Here is an 18959-nt window from a genome sequence, read left to right on the forward strand (position 1 = left end):
ACATTATTGACAGGAGTCAGGAAGTAGAATCAGCCTATGAGTCATCCATTGATAAGTGAGCTGATGAGGAAGATGTGCTATATAAGCAGGAACAATGTAGCATCAAAGAAGAGAGTCTTGCCACTTACTAAAGCATGGATGATTCCAAAGGACGATATGCCGAACTTTCTGTGACTGTAATGACATACTGATATAACCTTCAATTTATAACAAATAAAAAAGACTTACTGTAGATATTCTTGCACTTGATCCATTTGTTCTCATTGCCGTGAGAGATTGCAGTCAGGTAGTGCACCGTGGACGAATGAATTAAAGGCAAGTAGTGTGGCTTGGCAGTAGAGCACTTGCCTGGCATGCGGAGTACCCTTGGTTGGGTCTCAAATAATGCAAATAAGTAAGGAGGGAGGAAAGATTTGTAGTGTATGAAGGAGAAAAACCACTTTAGTCATAAGCTGTGGAACAGAGAGAGGAAGAAACTACTGTCGTTGGGTCCTGTTGGCTTCCGGGGACCTGAGAGTCTCCCACAAGGACCTACCTTACAGTAGTCTCACCACTTTGAATATTGCCATTCTGGTGGCCTTGGGCCTTTGTGACACATCCAGTGTTCAAACGTTTACAGGAAGTAAAATGAGGCATATTCAGAAAGATAAATACCCAAGGCCCATGCTCATCTGTGGACTCTAAAAAGTCAAACCCGCAGAAGCAGAAAACACACCAGTGGGTCCCCGGGAGTAAATGGAATGTTGGTTAAAGACTGGACACCCGGGTGGACTAAGCTCTTGGAATGCATATTATCTAGTGATGATACAGGATGATTGTTGATAGCTCTGTGTGGTGGGGAGGGTGTATCTTACAGGTCATCATCATACGAGGTAAGCATGTCACAGCTGACGTGCGAGTCAACCCAGTGGGCCTCTCATACATTTATTTTGGTTGCCATTTTTACTTCGGTAAACCTAGAAGGAGTTCCCTTTTGCATGGAGTTATTCTGTGAGAATTCAGCGAGAAGGTGTACGAATTCCCTCAGCCATGCTCAGCACTGAGTGAATGAAAGCCGTGCAGACTATGATGAGGACAGGGCTGACAATGACAGGGTAACAACCCCCGTCGTGACCTAGTAGGTTCCCTGGATCCTTACTAGAGTCCCTGTCCCTCTTTCTCACCAGCTCTTTAATTTTTACTTTATTTTATTTTTTTAACTTTGGCCACCCCTTCTCTTCTTTTACCTGTGGATTTTGGCTATGCCTGCCTATGGCACTATCACTTGAACTCTCTGCTGGTTTCTTGGGTAGCTGTTGGCCCAGGCTTTGCCATAGATATATAAGCACTTGGTGTGGTGGTGGTGGTGAGCTCCTGTAGGTTTATGACGCTCCCTGCTTTATGACGAGAAGTTGGCTTAGGTCATCTGCAGGAGTCTGGCTGCATTTAGTCATCAGGTGAGATGCTAGTCAGGGTGCCTGAGTCCTACACTGCTGATCCTCAGCTGCCTGCTCCGAAGAGCCCTCAATACACAAGATGGCCTGTGCTTGCTAGCTTGAGGGGGCTCACACAATTAGTTACTAAGATGTCCCAGCAGAGAGGCAGTCTTCGTTTAGAATGTCTCCCTTAATTGGCTGCTTGCTTTTTCCCCTTATTTCCTTGACTTTTCCATTTGTATGAACTTCTCAATATTTCCCCTGTAGGCATTATTGGAGGGTTGAAATCCATCTACTTTTTGTTTTCTTAGGCAGTGATCAGTGACTGAAAGTGTTTGCGAGCATCTCTGAGGAGCAGTTCATGTTATTTTTATGGAAAAAACAGTTAAATATGCGGGGACTACTGTGTTAAGTGAGGGAGAAGTGACCTTGGAGTTGTGGTAATGAACTCCGGAACCTAAGAAGTGGTTCACAGAATCCTTCGCAAACGATTCAAGTACATTTTTTCTGAGAGAGGCGCAGGAGTTAAGACAATGCCTCTGCTTGTTAATGGCTCTATGCACCTCACCCAACTAACTCTAGAGCCTTTGAACACCAATGCAAATGCACACATACATACTAATGCAATGCTGTGCTAGTTGTTGGTCTGTTGCTATGACAAATAACCAAAACAACAGCGCCAAACACCTTAAGAGAGTAACGGTTTGTCTTGGATCACACATTCAGTGGTCTCAATCCAGAGTTGCCTCCATTACTGTGGGCCTGTGATGATGCAGAGCATCATGGGAAACAAGGGAGTACTGTAGAGCCCTGCTGTTCACCACACAGTGGGTGGCAAGAGGGGAGAGAGGGGAGAAAGTCCACCCTTCAAAGGCACCACCTCACAAGGCTCTACTTCTCAGCGTCTACCTTCTCCCAATTATGCCATTGAAGTAGGAACCTGCCAGCAGATAAACCATTCATTGGGTGTTTGGGACCTTCATTATTAAATTACCATTCAGAGGCAGTGCCAGCTGGGGCCATGCCTTCAGGACATGAATCTTCTTGTGGAATAATTCCTATCCATATGGTAATTCTGGCTTCCTCTGTCTTGGTAGGAATCAAAGCCAACTTCTTTGCAAACTCCAGTCTCATAACCTGTCATTCCCAGTGTGTGTGTGTGGGGGGGGGGGTTGAATAGAAATGGCCCACATAGTAGGCTCATAGGGAGTAGCACTATTTTGCAGGTGTGGCCTTGTTGGAGTAGGTGTGGCCTTGGAGGAAGTATGTCACAGCTGCCTGCTGTAGAACTCTCAGCTACCTCCCCAGCACCATGGCTGCCTGCATGCCGCCATGTTTCCCACCATGACGATAACTAAACCTCTAAATGTTTCCTTTATAAGAGTTGCCGTGGTCATGATGTCTCTTTCCAACAATAGAAACCCTAACTAAGACATCCAGTGGCATAAGAGCATCTTTTTCAGCCTGGCTTGTAGGCACTGCCTACTGCTGTGCCTAAAAGGCTGGTAAGCTCTCCTTGGTCAGGCCTGATGGCAGAGAGGTGGGAGGCAGCCAGTCATCTACCACGAGAACAGAGTAGATCCACACAGTCAATCAAGGAGCTATCTCTCTTTAAAGAGAAGATGGGAGCTCCATGATGGACATCTTACACAAATCATGGACATTAAGTGACAGTGTGGACAGACTGGGTCTATAGTATATTAGAATTCACTGGTCTGTAGTTAATGTTCCAGGTTAAAATTTCACCCTCATTAATGTGCTTTCGCCAGCAGAGTGATTGTACCTCGGGGCTCATTGTGATGGTCAATGCAAAGGAGGTGTTAGGAACATGACCATGAGACTTCTGAGTCCATAGGTACCTTTTCACTTTGGCTTCTTATTTCCTGCGTTTGACTGTCCTGATTCTTGATCTCTCCCATCACTGCCATCAGTTGCTATTAAGCCTTTGCCTCCTAATTGCATGTCTTAATGAGCCATGCTTTACATTGCTCTGAGGACAATGGGGTTTCCGCATTCCAGTCTATCAGAAACAGTGACTATCTCAAGGCTTACTGTTCCCTCCTTTATTTAAAGTTCTAGATCCTGACACATCTACAGGCACTCCCTTGTCATTTGTGCCCAGTGCATGCATTCTGACTGTGGACAGCTTAACTCCCAGCCTGCAGGATGCAGATCATCACAGTAGCTACAAAATCAGCAAGAAGGCCAGTTTGGAGATGGCTCTGGGTAAATGCTTTGTTGCTGATTGGATGACTAAGCGAAGTGGCTTATTCATGTGCTGCTAGACACAGAAAGTTTTTAAACGGACAGTCTATTACTGTGCCATCGCATCGCTGTCCTGACAGGCCATAAGCACACATGCGAGGCCAGAGCAGGCAGGCACGGAGGGATGAGTCTGTGTTTGTGTCTTCCGCCACTCCGAGCCTAGCCAATGAGAACTCTTTCCATTTTAGCATCTGTTCCATAGGTTACCTTTCTCCTGGTTGCTCCTGCTGCCTCGGAGGAGTAGAAAAACAAGCTGCATTGTGTGTTTCTTCACGGCCGGAAACAGCAGCGCCCATATGAATCATCTTGTCAGAAGCCCCAGAAATAAATCTGAGGGGCTCTCAGGGTACATCTCTCTCTCCCCTTCTCTCCACAAACAGGCAACACTCAAGACGCCCGTTGTTATGTGGGAGACCTTCCTCTCAGAAGGGATCTGCTTTGGCTTTTAAAGTAATTTCTTATCTTTATCTTTCATACACAAGCTTTAGAACCAGTATCCATAAACATAGGATATTACAAGGGAAGCCCTCACTAAATTATTTAATATAAATTTATCGAACATGAGCTATATGCTAGGGAGCTAGTCTATGCAATGAACAAAAATAGACACCCCCCTCCTCCAAAAAGCCTTTCCCTCAGTAAAACCTAAGTGAAACTTTGTTGGGAGGGGGAGGAGCTGTACGCAAATCAATTATTTAAGTGGTGTGGTAGATGGTGTGCAGTGATGTGGGGAGAATAAACAGGGAATGGCAGTCTGTTGGCTGAGTGGGAAGCAGAACTTGAAGGGAACTGCCGCACCAGGTTCTTTTTTCAGGATCCCGCCTGACCTGGCCTGGTTTCCCTGCACACAGCCCCTCCTCCCCTTTGGCTAGGTAGTGCAGTCGGGCATGTGTCTTGCTGGGACCCAAGGCCACCACCACACACCGGGCTTGCAGAAAACGCACGGGCCAGCTCTTGTCTTTGCTTTTACGATTTATATATGTTATTACAAGATTATTATTACAAGATTCAAAGAGTTTTGCTCCTCTCAAATCACAGCTTAGACACTTATAAAAATCATGATGAGTGTTGGTCACGATTGTGCTCTGAGGTTCAGGGTGCCTTCAATTCAGGGCAAGCACACTGGGGGCTAGAATAAGCCAGTTGCTGAAAAAAGCAATTCATCCATCCATCCATCCATCCATCCATCCATTCTTTCTTTCTGTTTTAAGAAAAAAAACTTACGATTTTGGCTGTCAGACATGGAACATGTTTAAAGGGTTTGCTGGCTGGTTTTATGTCAACTTGACACAAACTAGAGTCATTGGAGAAGAGGAAGCCTCAATTGAGAAAATGCCTTCATAAGATTGGGCTGTAGGCAAGCATGTAGGGCATTTTCTTAATTGGTGATTGATAGGGTATGGCTTGACCCATTGTGGGTGGTGCCATCCCTGGGCTGGTGGTCCTCTTAGCAGGAGGATGGGAAGTCCAGAGTAAGAACTGCAGAAGCTCGTCTACTAACGGCATGTAATGGGACATGGTCAGCGATGAGGTATGTGCAGATGAGAGATGGCAATAGAGGAGGAGGTACACCGGAAGGAAGGACCACCAGCCCTTTCGTGGTCCAGGGTCAGGGTCACTGCTCAGGGTGGCACTGTGTAAAGAAGGGATGGAGAGCATCCAAAAGGTGCTGGCTGGCTGTATATGTTGTCGGCCAACAGTTATTAGCTGTGAGAAAAGAAAAACAAAGCAGCACGCTCAATATGAGCCTCTACAGATGTCTTATGCTGTTTAAAGACTAGCCTAAATGTCTTGGACATTTGGAAGCAATTGCCTTGAAGGAATACAAAAGACAATGGTTAAAATAATAATAAGTGAACAAGTGAGATCCACCAGTTGCCTTTTCTAACAGAATTATGAAATCGCTTGAAATGAAAGAAAGAGTATTGTCATGGAGTTGCAGTTTTTCAGTCAGCTTGATTCTAATGATATCAAAGAATGAGGTACTTATCTATAGTTGATCCCACTGTTTCAATTGAATTTTTAAAAATATTCAAGATGTATGTATATGGAAAAGAACATGAGATTTGCAAAGATCATTCCTCATTAATTGAAAAGAATCCATAAGCATAAAAAATTGACGTGTAGAAATAAACAAAATAGAAAGAAATAAGCAGATAAGAAAGATTGGTCAAACAAGACAACTACGGTCTTTTTTGTCCACATTCTGATATGCTGCAGCCACTTTCTTAAAGAACATTGAGTCCTCGAGCAAGCCTGCAGAGTTTGTTTTGATCTGATTTTGTATACATCACTCCCTACTCCATCTTATGGAATCAGTACTATTAAAGTCCTAAAATACCATGACAAGAGGATTTAACCAATCTGAGGGGGTGGCTGTGGTAAGCACTTGGCCCATAATGATCTCCCATCAAAATGTCTTTGTCATGACAACCTCCTGGTTGAGGCTATAGTCACAGCGTTTCCAAACATTCCTTACTTAGTCTTGCTGCAGATGACTTGGGCACAGGCAGGGGTGTGTGCGCCAGAAGCACTAAGAGAGACAGTCTCCTGGCGCCCCCTGCTGGTTATACTTAAAGGGCCCTCATATTTTCTATTCGTAGACACAAAATAGTAAGAAGAGAACAAATAGAAAGACTACCCCAGGTTGGGCATGTAGCTTAAGAAAAGATGCTTGGCTATCACAAGCAAACTCAGGGTTCCATTTGTGGGGAGCTACACAGGCAGGGGTGAGGAATTTTTGGTTCTTTTTGCTCTTAAACATGTACCAGCCAAGTCACCTTCCTGAGAACCAGTTTGCACCTGAAGCAAAAAACCTGAACAGAACCACCCCAGCGGTACATTAAATCCTGTGCAAATGCACTGCCCTTGCATTATGCCTTAAGGAAGCTTATGTTTATAGAAACCCTGGAGCAAGTCATCATTCCAAGGGATTAAACTACTCCAAATCCAGCAAGCCCATGTTTTTATGTATTGAGGCTTTGCGGTTTTATTTGTTCATTTGCTTCATTTGCTGTTGCTTTAAAGGAAGCTAGCCCTCCTGAAATGACACCTAAACTCTTCTCCTAGTTATTCCACACTTTCATCAGACACACATTTGACACCAGTTTTGACTGCTTTATAATTGGTTAGCCACTACTTGGTGCCCTTCAGAGAGCATGTTGAGAGATTCAGGCTATTTGTAAGGTTGCGCCACTCCAGGTGACAGGCAGTGCCTACAGGGCCCAGAGATGCATAGCTATATTAAACTCCCATGGATGGTATGTGAGCCGCTCTGTTCAGAGAGCTCCTAACAGGAGGCTGTCGGGGAGTTCTACCAGATGCCTTGGGCATGGGAGACCTTCGCCGGCAGGTCAGTAAGGTGTGAGATGAGAGGAAGTGCCTCTCCAGGAGGCTTTCTGATGATGTCACTATCCAAGGCTCAGTTTGTATCAGGCAGAAAGGACAGCGTCTAGCTTAGGTAGATGCGCTGGCCTAGGAATTGTCCTCAGGGAAATCTCTGGCTACTGGAGTGCCCTGAATAAGAAAGGGCCGAGACCACAGGGATATTCCCTTAAATTCAGGAAAGGGCTTTCTCAAGGGGCTTACTTCTGAAGTAGAGCCTGAGCAGGCTGCTAAGATTAGCATCACAAAATCCAAAGAGAAAAGGTAGCCCTTAGTGTGAGCCCTTGGGGCCCTTCAGAGTGCTGCAGGGTAGGTTATGTCTCCTGCCAGGGAAACAGGATATTTTAATAGTTCTGAAGATCTTTCTTGGGACCAGAGGCTGAGACTTAAAAAAAAAAAAAAAAAAAAAAACTGGGTCTACTAGTAAAAGTGGGAAATATTTTATCATCTTGGCCTTAAATAAGAAGAAAATTAGATTTGAGGCAGCACGATAACAAAGGGGCAAGAGATTCCTGTATGGTTTTGAGATTTATTTGAATAGACATTAATACAAGGGACCAGAGTAGCAACAGTCTCCAAGTAAGATTGTATTAATACTCTTTGACAGCTGCATATTCTGAGGGCCTGGATTTTAGAAAAGGTGTTAGACTGGGGAGGGATCATGGAAAGACATAGCTATAAATATTCACCTCACAGTAGCCAGTGATCCAAGCCTCTAGCAATGAGGTTTATTTCTATTTAGAACAAAAGTACTGGGGAAGCTAAAATATTTCCAGAGATGGCTTGAAAGGATAAAGGAACTCATTCTTTGAAAACTTATGATATTGGAGCTATTTAAAACGTAGGAGTCCCACAATCCAGTTAATAATGGCATTCCCGTTGATTGGCGAGGGCTGAGGGCTGTAGGTAGACCATCTCTGATAGAGGCGTTCTGCTCCTGTCAAAAGCCTTTCCTGTAGGTGCTCATAACAGTCAGCTGTTTTTCAGGCATGCATTATATGCTTTGTTGTTGGCCTCCAAAGGGCAAGCGTATGCATTCCCTGTTGATGAATGGAAATTGCTTAAGATGATATGGGAGTTATAAATGAAGAGAAGAGGCTGCCACTGGGTTTGAAATAGTAGAAGTTATTTTGGAATCCAGCTCGAAAGACCCTTTCACCATTTTTTTTTAAAAAGTGGTGTGTGTGTGTGTGTGTGTGTGTGTGTGTGTGTGTGTGTGTGTGTGTAGGGGCCAGATGACAATCCCCAGAAGTAGATTTTTTTTTTCTTTCCACCATGTTGATTCTGAGTATTGAACTCAGGTTGCGAGGCCTGTGCAGCAAGCACATTTACTCACTGCTCAGCCATCTCACTGGCTCTTAAAAGATTTGGGAGGTGGGGGGGGGGGTGGGGTGGGGGACAGGGAGGCTGGAAGAGTAGAGTATAACATTAGATGAACAATTCATTTCCCTGGAAACATTAATGAAACAGCTTGAACACTGATGCATTTTCTTCAGAGTGATGGACTGACTTTTGTTGTCTTGAGTTTCTGACCACCCACCCTAGTCTCCCAACCCCCATGTTTGTGTAAACTCTGGTGGGAAGACGTCTAGATTTTGATTGAAATTCCACGGCAGATGTCGGCTTGTGGTGGCCACGTCCTGAGTGGGCTGGTGCTGGCAGATGAACAAATGAGCTCCGCCTATTGTCACTTTGTGAATGGGCTGTGAAGGGCTGTTAATTTCCTCCTCACTGAAGCAGATCCTCACCCATATCTTCTGTGTCGCAAGGCGGTTCGATTTGCATGGTGGGAGGAACAGCGTAGGGGAGGGCTGTTTGGGAAATAAGATAATATGGTACATTAAAAATAGAAATGCTTGCCCCGTGTTTGCTTTTATTCCTGGTATCTTTAGAAACAGTCTTGACTGAGTGCTCTCCAGCCAAGGCTTTTTTTTTTTTTTTTTTTGAAAGAGTGATTAAAAGGCTTGGGACTCCATCTGCTTTGCTGAGCCCTCTTGACTGAACTCCTTCCCCCAGCCTTTCTTGCATTCCATATACAAACCAGTACTGCCTTGACCCTCAGAGATTTGAAAAGTGCTAAATAGAGCTTTCCAGGTGTATCAAAGGTCTGCCTCTCCTCCGTAGGCAAAGCTAGAGTGCTCTCCTGAATTCCCAGTGTAAAGCTGCCCTGCTTCTTTGCCTTCCTCGTATGCCACCGCTGAAGGAACACAGTCTATGATGCACACATTTCTTCGTAAAGTAAGGGTGTGAGCATCTCTCGCCTTTCCCATTACACGAGACTGCTGGAGGATACTGACTCACCGGGAGAAGCAAGGGGTGGAGGGACCGGCAGTGGCTTGGAATACATAGCCTTAGCCCCAAACAGAATGCACTGCACAGTGCTTAGGGCGAGATTTATGGAATGGCTCCTCTCCCACCCTTGTCCCCGCGTTCTCCTATCTGGTGCTTTGTTGCTATTGAAACAGCCTTACTTTATAAGCCATTGTGGTGAAGCCGGGGGGGGGGGGGGCAGGGGGGGTTGAGGGGGAGAGCAGGGGGGTGAGGAGGAGGGTGTTGCGGGGGGGGGGGGGAGGGGAGTGGAGGCTGTGACGGCCAGCAGTGGTAGTAGTAGTGAATGACACAGCTTTGCCAGATGACATGTAGCGGACCTCCGCATCAGCCAAGAGGAATTAAGCTTTGTCACTCCCCACTGGGACTACCTTTCTCCTGGTATGTGCGCAAGGAACTCATATGCTGCTGCTTGCTGCTGCAGCCACCAGAGCAGAGCCCCCGAGTACACTTTGCCAGAGAGGAGCAGGAATGATAGCCGTCTCTTTCAAATGCCGCTGTCAAATTCTAAGGCGACTTACCAAAGGTACAGTGCTTTTCCTTCTTATTCACGCAGCGTGTCTGCTTCCGCATCCCAGAACCACAGCTGAATGGTTTTTTTACTTTCAAATATGACTGCCTTTTTTACAGTTTATTGTCGGGCAACAAAGAACTCAGAGGAATCTGTACAGATCTCTCCGTACAGGTAGACTGCCGGATCTGTGCTTCCTGCTGGTTTAATCCTGCCTGGGTTCATGCTGAAATTGTGAAAAGGGCTTGTGTGATTTTTTTTTTTTAATGACTTCATTCCTTGCTGAAAAGCAAATGTGTCTGAGCCTGGTGCTGAAGTTATTCCGGGAAACCGTCATTTTGCATGCTGATTAACTGGTCAGGACAAGTCAAGTGTGCATGACTGTCCTTTCTATGGTACACGTAGTAAATGCACCTGGCAGCTTCAGGACCTGCACAGCTGTGCAGTCCACAGAAGAATTGTTTATTAATTCTTCAAATCTCAGGAGATTTTTCCTGGGATAGTTTTAATTGCTTAATTGCATATCTCTCTCTCTCTCTCTCTCTCTCTCTCTCTCTCTCTCTCTCTCTCTCTCTCTCTCTCTCTCTCCCTCTCTCTCCCTCTCTCTCCCTCTCCCTCCCCCCACCCCGTGGGTGTGTGGGTGTGTGTTAGAAGCACATGTTCAAATATGTAGGAAATTGAAGATTATTTCATTCTATGTGATGTTTGAAGAAGTTTATTTGAAAGTAAAAATACAACCATGGCTTCATACCTTAACACCAAGATTAACCGGCTTGAAATTGTCTCTCTTAGAACTCTAAAACATCGATGAAATCTGTGTAACACTTCAAATGCACTTTTTTTTTAAAAAAGTTACCTAGTTGTGCCATGAGGTTTTTCTTGTATACATTCTATTTCAAAGTTAGCGAATGGTTCCTTTCAATGATCTGGCCTTGTAAAGATGGAGAAAGACAAGTTTCTCTTGCCTTGTTTCCCTTGGATAAACCTGCTTTAGAGAGAAAGTAGATCACTGTAGAAGAAACTTTGGTCTGTGAAGAAAGAAGTGGTTGGCAATGCCTTCCATTTTCAGCCTCTGATCAAGTGCCGCCGAAGTAATTAATGGATGTAATTATATTCTAGAAGCCCTGAACCTATAAATATGTTAATAGATGCTATTTCTATCAGTTTAGCTTGACATATCAGAGTTCTTTGATCACCACCAGTGCAGCTAAAAATGCAATTAATATTTTATTTGGCAGAAGAATGAGCACAAAGCAAATAGTGACAAATAGGCCAGACGTCACTTAACAGGAAAGAGCATAAACACTGTGTACTAACTTACTGGGTGCATTTGAAAATTCTGTAGATAGCAGCATGATCTTTAGAAGAGGGAAGGCCATCCCTTTTAAATTAGGCTGTTAGCATAAGGTTGTAAATTATATTCGACTTTATCCTTTCCACTTGGTACAAACTTACAATTCCTGTTTGCAAGTCATAATTAAAGGGTTATCACTTATGTTAGAAGCTTAGCTAAGACTCTTAAAGGCAGGAGCCTCAATTCTAAAAGTTCTTTACCTAGCTGGGAACTTATTTATCTCAGTGTTGATACGCTAATGGTCTTAAAATACTGAAGCAATGTTTCTGTTCATGTGAATCAGAAAATCTCATATAAACTCTATACTCAAGGAAGTAGCTAATCCAAATAATTTTTAGTTCTTATAATTTTAAATTTTCCAGTTTTTCTGATTTTTCAGAAGCATTAATATTCTGCATTGAAGGGAGATGTAACTGTTTTCCAAGGTAGTCACTAAATACCTAGTATGGATCCCCCTTTTTTCCTAGTTGCTATTTCACATCTCTCCCTAAATGCTCTACTTTCATTTAGTGTATTACTGCCAACCCATTATTTTTTTAAAAAATCCCACTGGATACCACCTTGTCATAATGAGATTATTCTCTGTGTGAGGCTGGATACTCAAATGTCTACAGAAAGACCCCCAAGTAATATAATTCTTGCCTTGCCAATCGTGTGCGGCCTTGTCAAAGTTCAAGTCCCGGCAATGCTACCTGTTGTTTCACAAAGACTCAGTGAGTTCCAGAACCCACACCCAGACATGTGGTCTTCTCTCAGGCTATAATAACAGAACAAAGGAACACACAGAATAACCTTAAACACCCCCTTTATAAGACTATTTTGCAATGCAGGAGGATATGACTTGAGTGGGGATGCTTTCCTGTACCTTCTCTCTACTTAGTACCCAAACGCCTTCACTCCCATAGGGGACGGTGCCCAAGCCTCTCTTTTCCTGTTACTTAGACAGTGCCCTACATATAGCATACACTTTAGAAACTGTCTATTAAAGAGAATCGGATGTTATCCGGGTGCAGTGGCGCACACCTGTAATCCCAGTACTCGGGGAGGCAGAGGCAGGAGGATCTCTTTGAGCTTGAGGCCAGCCTGGTCTACAAAGGGAGTCCAGGAAAGCCAGGACAGACAGAGAGACCCTGTCTCAGGAAGAAAAAAAAAAAAAAAAAAAAAAAGAATTGGCTGTGTCTGGCTGAAAGAGGCAGAGCATTGAATTTCCTGGATATTCTATGGAAATGCTTCAAGAGCTTTTTTAGACCCCATATGGCTCAAGCTTTACCTAGGTCTTGGGGGCAGGAAGTCTTGCTTAATGTCTCTAAAACTACCTTGCTGCCTGTGGCTACCCTACTCGGAGGAGAAAAAAGACAACATGGCACCCATAGGTCTCCTCAGTTCTCTTAAGGAGAAAGGGATGCAACTAAATGAAAAATTTTTTTTATAAGTCCCACATTCTTATGGCTTCATTCTTACATTCTTTTTTTTTTTCTGTCTGTTTGGCTACTTAGTCAATATCTACTCAGAAACTATAATGTACCCAGGGATGATGTTTTTATAGTAGAAACTGGACAACAGTGTCTTATAGGTGTATCAACCATTTCTAACCAAGCATTGAAATAACAACTAATTTTCCTTCATTGGTGTGATAATATATAGCTATTAATATGTATCTTCCAGATAGATCTTTGAGTCACCCACATAGACACAGGGCCTCACAATCTTAGAGGGTTGCATGTTCCAACTAAACTTAGTGCTTCAGATTTGGAAATTGATTTTTTTTTAATTAAGGCTTCAAACAACTGATATATAGATACAGATATACGTGTGTGTGTGTGTGTGTGTGTGTGTGTGTGTGTGTGTGTGTGTGTGTGTGTGTGTATTTTTGCCTTTTCATGCCCCATCAGCAAAGAAAATAACCTTTGACCCCAAAGCCTGTCACTGCATTATGACAGGATCACTGGCTCACTAAAGGACCAGCCACCATCTGTGTTGTTTGACACCTAATATTGAAAACTAGAGGAGGCATGCCATCTCCTCCATCTCTGCAATGAGCCAGCCTACTGGATGCCTAGCCTTAGAGCCAAATCCCAAAATAACACTTTCTCAGCCTTCCCGCAACATATGACAAAGGGATTTTTTCTTAATCGAGACAACAGAACTCCGGGGCACCTGCCTGCACAGCTACCTACCTGGGATGCTGCCTTTGCAGTTAAGGGGCGCAGTGCCTCTGGCATAGATGGGTCCTCAGAGAAGGGGGCGTTCCTGTCATCTCGTCATGATGTTTCTATTATCCCTTGGAATGCTCTGGCCCTGTATGCAGGCAGTTCTGTTGTGTGACTAGTGTGATGCTATCTCCCTTGTGTCTTCAATTCAGGGTCCTGAACTTTCGTGTCCCGCTGACCACGGCATTTGCTAGTCCTGTGCTTTACTCAATCATAGCGAACACCAGCTAATTAATATTTCTTGACCTTCCCTAGGAAGCACGGCTCTGGTCACTATTCAATTATTCTTTGCTCTTGTGGCCATCTACTTACTGCATATTTCTACATTCTCCTCAGTTCAAAACTCATTGCCAGAAACCTCCGCCTTCACGCACAGTTTCCATGGTTGGGATTCTTTTCCTTCATTTCTCTGGCCTAAGTGGCATTTTATTTTTGGTGTGACTCTGTTTCCTCTCACTTCCTAAATACACGTATGATCTGGAATAAGATGACCTGCCTCGGACTCTGTCCCAGTGACTGATCACAGGCAGCTCCATTGACCTTCATCCCAACAGGGCATCGGAGTGAGATGTTTGTGGCTATGTCCAACCCCCTCCCGCCCCCCACCCCCCCACCCCCCACCCCCCACCCCCCCCACCCCCCACCCGCTCCAAGCTATGTATTCTGCTTTCTTTCTTCCTCGATGTCTTTCTCCTCAAAATTCTTCTTTCCTGGTTCCTGGACCACTGGCTCTGAGCAAAACGTAGAGATCGTGTGCTGTGACCACACCTGGCTTCTCTTCTTTCCCACCTCTGCTCCAGACACCTGGCCCAGGCGTGGAATAGTTGTGCTTGAAAGGGAAGGTCAGACATTAATCCAGACCCTGTCTCCAGGGAGAGCTGAAACCCCACTCTTCTCAGCCAGCCAGCAATCTCGTTCTTAATTCTCTCCTGCAAGGACAGTCTTACGGAGGCGTGCCTGGTTATCTTTTGAAGTATTATTCAAGCGACCTCTGAGCCTCTTTAGATTCTGAGACTCTTTGACCCTTGCCCAGTGGTTTAAAAATGCTTATTGAGAAATTAATTTTCTGTGGATAGCCTCAATCAAACATAAATCATTCATTTAATTTTTTTTTAAATTTCAATGAAAGAAAACGTGTGTTACCGCTTCCTGGCTGCAAAGCCTCTAGATGCAACACCAAGCTGACTCAGTCCTTGAGGCCAGGGTCATTGCTCCGATGTGGGGTGATTGCTTCTTTTATGATAGGCTCAAGTTTTTTGTGCAGGTCCCTTTGTGCTTGCCCATCTGTCTGTGTCTGGTCGCATGACTCCTTCAGCAGTCTTTTTTAATGGTCTCTCTTCTTCCCTGTGATAAGATTCACAATTGATTATCACCGGGGTGGAGGATGCTTGCTCTCTGCTGGATCTTATTTCTCCTGCCTGCCCATGCCTGTCCCTTCCACTAACCCTCCCTGGCCTGTCTGTCATGCCCCTGCCATTGGGAACAGCTTGACTAGATCTCTCCACCTCGTTAACTTGCTAGCCCTTCTCAAATCTCACCTGATAACGTGTCCTTTCTCCTTCAGCTCTAGCCTTAGCTATCAAAAGCAGTTTATAGAATGGGAAACGGTTCACTTGGTAAATGCTTGCCAAGCAAGCGTGAGGGCCTGAGTTCAGTTCCCGGCATCTGAGTAAAAAGCTGAGTCTGTTTTTATAACCTGGTGGTAAGGAAGGAAGACAGGAGGATTTGAGAGCTTACTGGCCAGCTGGTCTAACCTAGTGTAACCTAGTGAGCTCCACAGTCAAGGAGATAGCCAAGAAATGATGTGGAGATTAACCAGCGTCACCCACAGGCAGGGACACTGTGCACACTCACCCAATCACACAAATTTTAAAGGGAATTTATTTAACTCTTTTTTTTCCATTCTATTTAACAAACTTTTTAAAAAATGTGCACACTTTAAAATGCTTCACAAAATGTGTTATTTGGTTAAACTTCAATCTCTTGCTAGGGCATGAGGCACACAAATAGAGAGACCTCACTTACACAGGAGATATTTGAAATAGGATCCCGGTCAGGGGTTGGTGTTCTCACACATGTGCTGAGATGGAGTTGGCTGGTTGAGATGGATTTCTTGCTGAGCTTCTGACTAGTCTCCGAGATGTTTATACTGAACAGGGATTGAACCACTTCATTGCCTAGCGTTTCAAGGTTAGACTTCGCATAGTGGTGTGCCTATTTTGCCTCCATCTTCTGAGTAGGAATTGCATGCTGGGAACGCTTTTCTCCTTCCATGCAGCACCCGTCTGTCAGGTGGAATATTCAGCTACACATTATGTGAAATTGTCTGCATATCAATGCCGAGGATTTCGGTTCCTCAAAGATGACTGTAGCCGATAGGGATGATAAACATGGTTCATTACTGAAACAGGTAATATACACGGACCCAAGAGTATGTGTGAGCCTGTCTGTCTCTCCAGTGCCAAAATGTAAGAGAGCCTGCCAAACATCTACATTAATAGCGCTTTGATGTAGGTATTCCAATTTATTTATATCATTTGAAGAAATGATTAAGAGGAAGAATAAAAGTCGTATTAGCTCATACTTGCTGACTACCTACTGCCTGCTGGCTACTACACCAGACTCCGCCTGCAAACTAGCACAACCATCTGTGACTCATAGCAGTGCTGCTGTTTCTCCATCAGGCACTAGAAAGAGCATCACTGAGAGAAGTTGAAGGATGTCTCTAAGACTGTGAGGCATGGAGGTGATGTGGAGTTAAGGGCCCACGTTCCGTTTCGCTATTATCTTTTCTAGTAAGGGGAAGGGAACGGGAACCACAGGCCTGCTGAGCAGAACCACAGAGGAAGCCAACCAAAGCAGTGCTACGAGACCCCTCCCCCACCCTACATGGGCCGGGGGAATGGAATGTATGCACGTGGACGGAAGAAGATGTGTGAGCCTGCCTGGGTCTCCAGTGTCAAAACGAGACAAAACCTGCCGATCACCCACAACCGAGTGTCAGCTTCTTATCTGAATGTGCAAAAATGACATGTAGATACCGGCGGAAGCAGGCCTGAAAGCGCAGCATGTGGGAGGCCAGGGCAGGACAGGCAAGGGTGCAGGACAGCCTGGAACTATATAGTAAGACTTTGCCTCAAAGCATCTGCACACGCGCACACATGAAAACTATTCTGTATGGCCTCAGGCTCATTAGCTGTATCAAGATTGAATTTAATTCATTTTAAACATTTATCTTAGTAAAACTCCCTTCCTTCTGGCGTAAATTACATGATTTGGTAATTTCGTAACATTTGAAAATTTGAGAGAAAATGCATCCTTTCTTCTAGGGGAAAAAAACTTATTATGAAAATGTTTAGTATTAAAAGAAGAGTGACCATGTTTGGATTGCATCTTCTCCATTAATCTCTTAACAATATTTCCTCATGTACATGAGATTTAGATGTTAAATCAGAATTAGCATTCTGTACTTTATAGATAGAAGAAACCGGATTGTAAAGTTTCTCTTATGGCTATGCTACTAAAATTCCAGTATCGTACTGAACACAAAGAGGATACGCCCCCTTAGATGGTAGTCCGATGTAGTGTCTGGGAGAACGCTAGCTGACCTCTAATGCAGAGAGAACCTTTGACCTTGGCCTTAGCACAGGCAGCAATACCTGGTCTGAGACCCCTGCATCAACATATGACCTTCTGTAAAGTTTCTTGACCTACTAGGAAGTGGGAGAATTCTGATTAATAACTCAAACTTAGATTAATAACTAACTGAATGTGTAAGAGTACATTAAATACTCTGTAAACTTCGATCTCATTTTAAAAATACATATGACTTAGAAGGAAAGGGGTGATATCTAATTTCACCGAAGTTGTGTTAAAAATGTTAAGATGGTGAAGAACGCAGTGAAGCGAGTAGATTTACAACTCGTTCTGGGTGCCCCATGTGTGGGAATGGGGGTCAAATCCGCGTGTTTTTTAATATGAGTTAAAATTATGCTAAACACACAAGTCTATTTTTGCCCTAGATATTTTCATACTCTTAGTCACTCTTGTGCGTGTCAGCATGCACTTTGATTATGTCTACTGCACCCCGTTACAGTATGACACATTACATTATGACGCACATCTCCGGGTCCCTTCCACCTTTTCAGGCTAATTAAAAGCTATGGTGTGGAGGGCCCCTAATAGCATAGGGGCACATTTCCGTATTCTCACTTTCAACTTTCCTGATACCTATTTCCCAAGGAAAGATAGGAAATGTAACCTACACATTTGCCCACTGCTGCTTTTTTTTTTTTTTAAGCAGCAAAGGTTTAAAATAGAACTTGGTGAGAGGAATAGTGTCCCGAAGCTTTAATATACAAAAACAAAGGAGGAAGGAACAAAAGGTGAGGGTGGTTTTATGCTTAGGTCACTATTGACCTGTGAGGGAACAGCTTCAGCAGAGAAGCCCTGCCCAAGACAATCGCCAAGAGTTGTGGCTGCACCCTAGGAAAGTGAGGCCCTTGCATCATCCTAGCAAGGCTTGCAGTGAAGGCCTGGACAGGTGGAAGTGAGGCAAGGGGTCAAAGAGAATAGAGAATGTTACAGAATAAGAAGGGTCTGACCCTGCTTTCTTTCTTTGGTTTTTTGTTTGTTTGTTTGTTTGTTTGTTTGTTGTTTGCAGTATTAAGGCAAATCAGAAGGTGAAAACTGAGGAGTGGTGGTTCTTAGAACAAGGTAAACTAGGTGAGGGTGAAAGGCAGGACCGGGATGCAGGCAGAGGCAGGGAAGTGCCTTCCCATCACAGCTGTGGGAAGCATGGGACCACTCCAGGCACACATGAAGGATACTTAGTAACTTGGCTTTATTAGTAAATTCTGAGAGTCCCCAAAACACTTGTGTTTCCATAAGCACTTGATGCAATGGTTTCTAAATATTCCTCTGAATTGAAATCACCCAAGAACTTAAAAAGTAATGACGTCTGGAGATTATGGTTTAGTTGGCTGAGCTGGTAGACTATGCTTTAAAATGTCAACAGAATTCCTTAGGTGATATGACTGTGTAGAGTTTGGGAGCCCTGACCTAACTGTTTAGGCAGCTTAGTGCAGGCTCAGCCTTTGGAACAAGGCTTACTTCAGCCAAAAGCCCAGGAACTCAGCTGCTGTGGGAAGAAATAGGACATACAATCACTGGAGCTGCCTGGGATTTTTGAAGGCAGAGCCCAAATTTAAATGGAGCCAAAAAATATAGCAGCACCACATATGGACGAAGTCATTAAAGCCCCAGAGTAAAGCAAAAATGGCTAAGTGATGTGGAGGCTGGGAGATTGGAGTAGAGGAGGGGCATGGGAAGAGACAACTGACACTCAAGCCCTTTGAAAAAGCCTTCTACTGAAGAAGCTTCCTAAATATACACATTTACATGCATGTATATAAAACATACGTGTGTGGTCTTTTTTTGAGTCTGAGCTTCACTATGAGGTTATGGCTGTTCTGTAACTCACTCTGGAGACC

At 44.2% G+C, this 18959-nt stretch overlaps 1 protein-coding gene across 20 annotated transcripts in view; it reads left to right on the plus strand.

Annotated features, from left to right (window-relative positions):
• GRIP1 (glutamate receptor interacting protein 1) overlaps nt 1-18959 on the plus strand; it is a 625712-nt gene that overhangs the window by 345279 nt on the left and 261474 nt on the right. For 2 of the 20 annotated variants that reach the window (XM_084760592.1, XM_084760585.1), the window contains exon 1: nt 9771-9918. The exons of 16 other annotated variants lie outside the window; for them this stretch is intronic. In XM_084760592.1, coding sequence (XP_084616718.1) covers nt 9795-9918 — 124 coding nt within the window. In that variant the 5' untranslated portion in view covers nt 9771-9794. Of the gene's footprint in view, nt 1-9770; nt 9919-18959 lie in introns of those variants that run through there. 2 more of the 20 variants (XM_084760596.1, XM_084760587.1) reach the window with 1 other exon arrangement.

Source organism: Acomys minous, assembly GCF_964271855.1.
Source record: "Acomys minous genome assembly, chromosome: 15".
NCBI classification, from domain to species: domain Eukaryota; kingdom Metazoa; phylum Chordata; class Mammalia; order Rodentia; family Muridae; genus Acomys; species Acomys minous.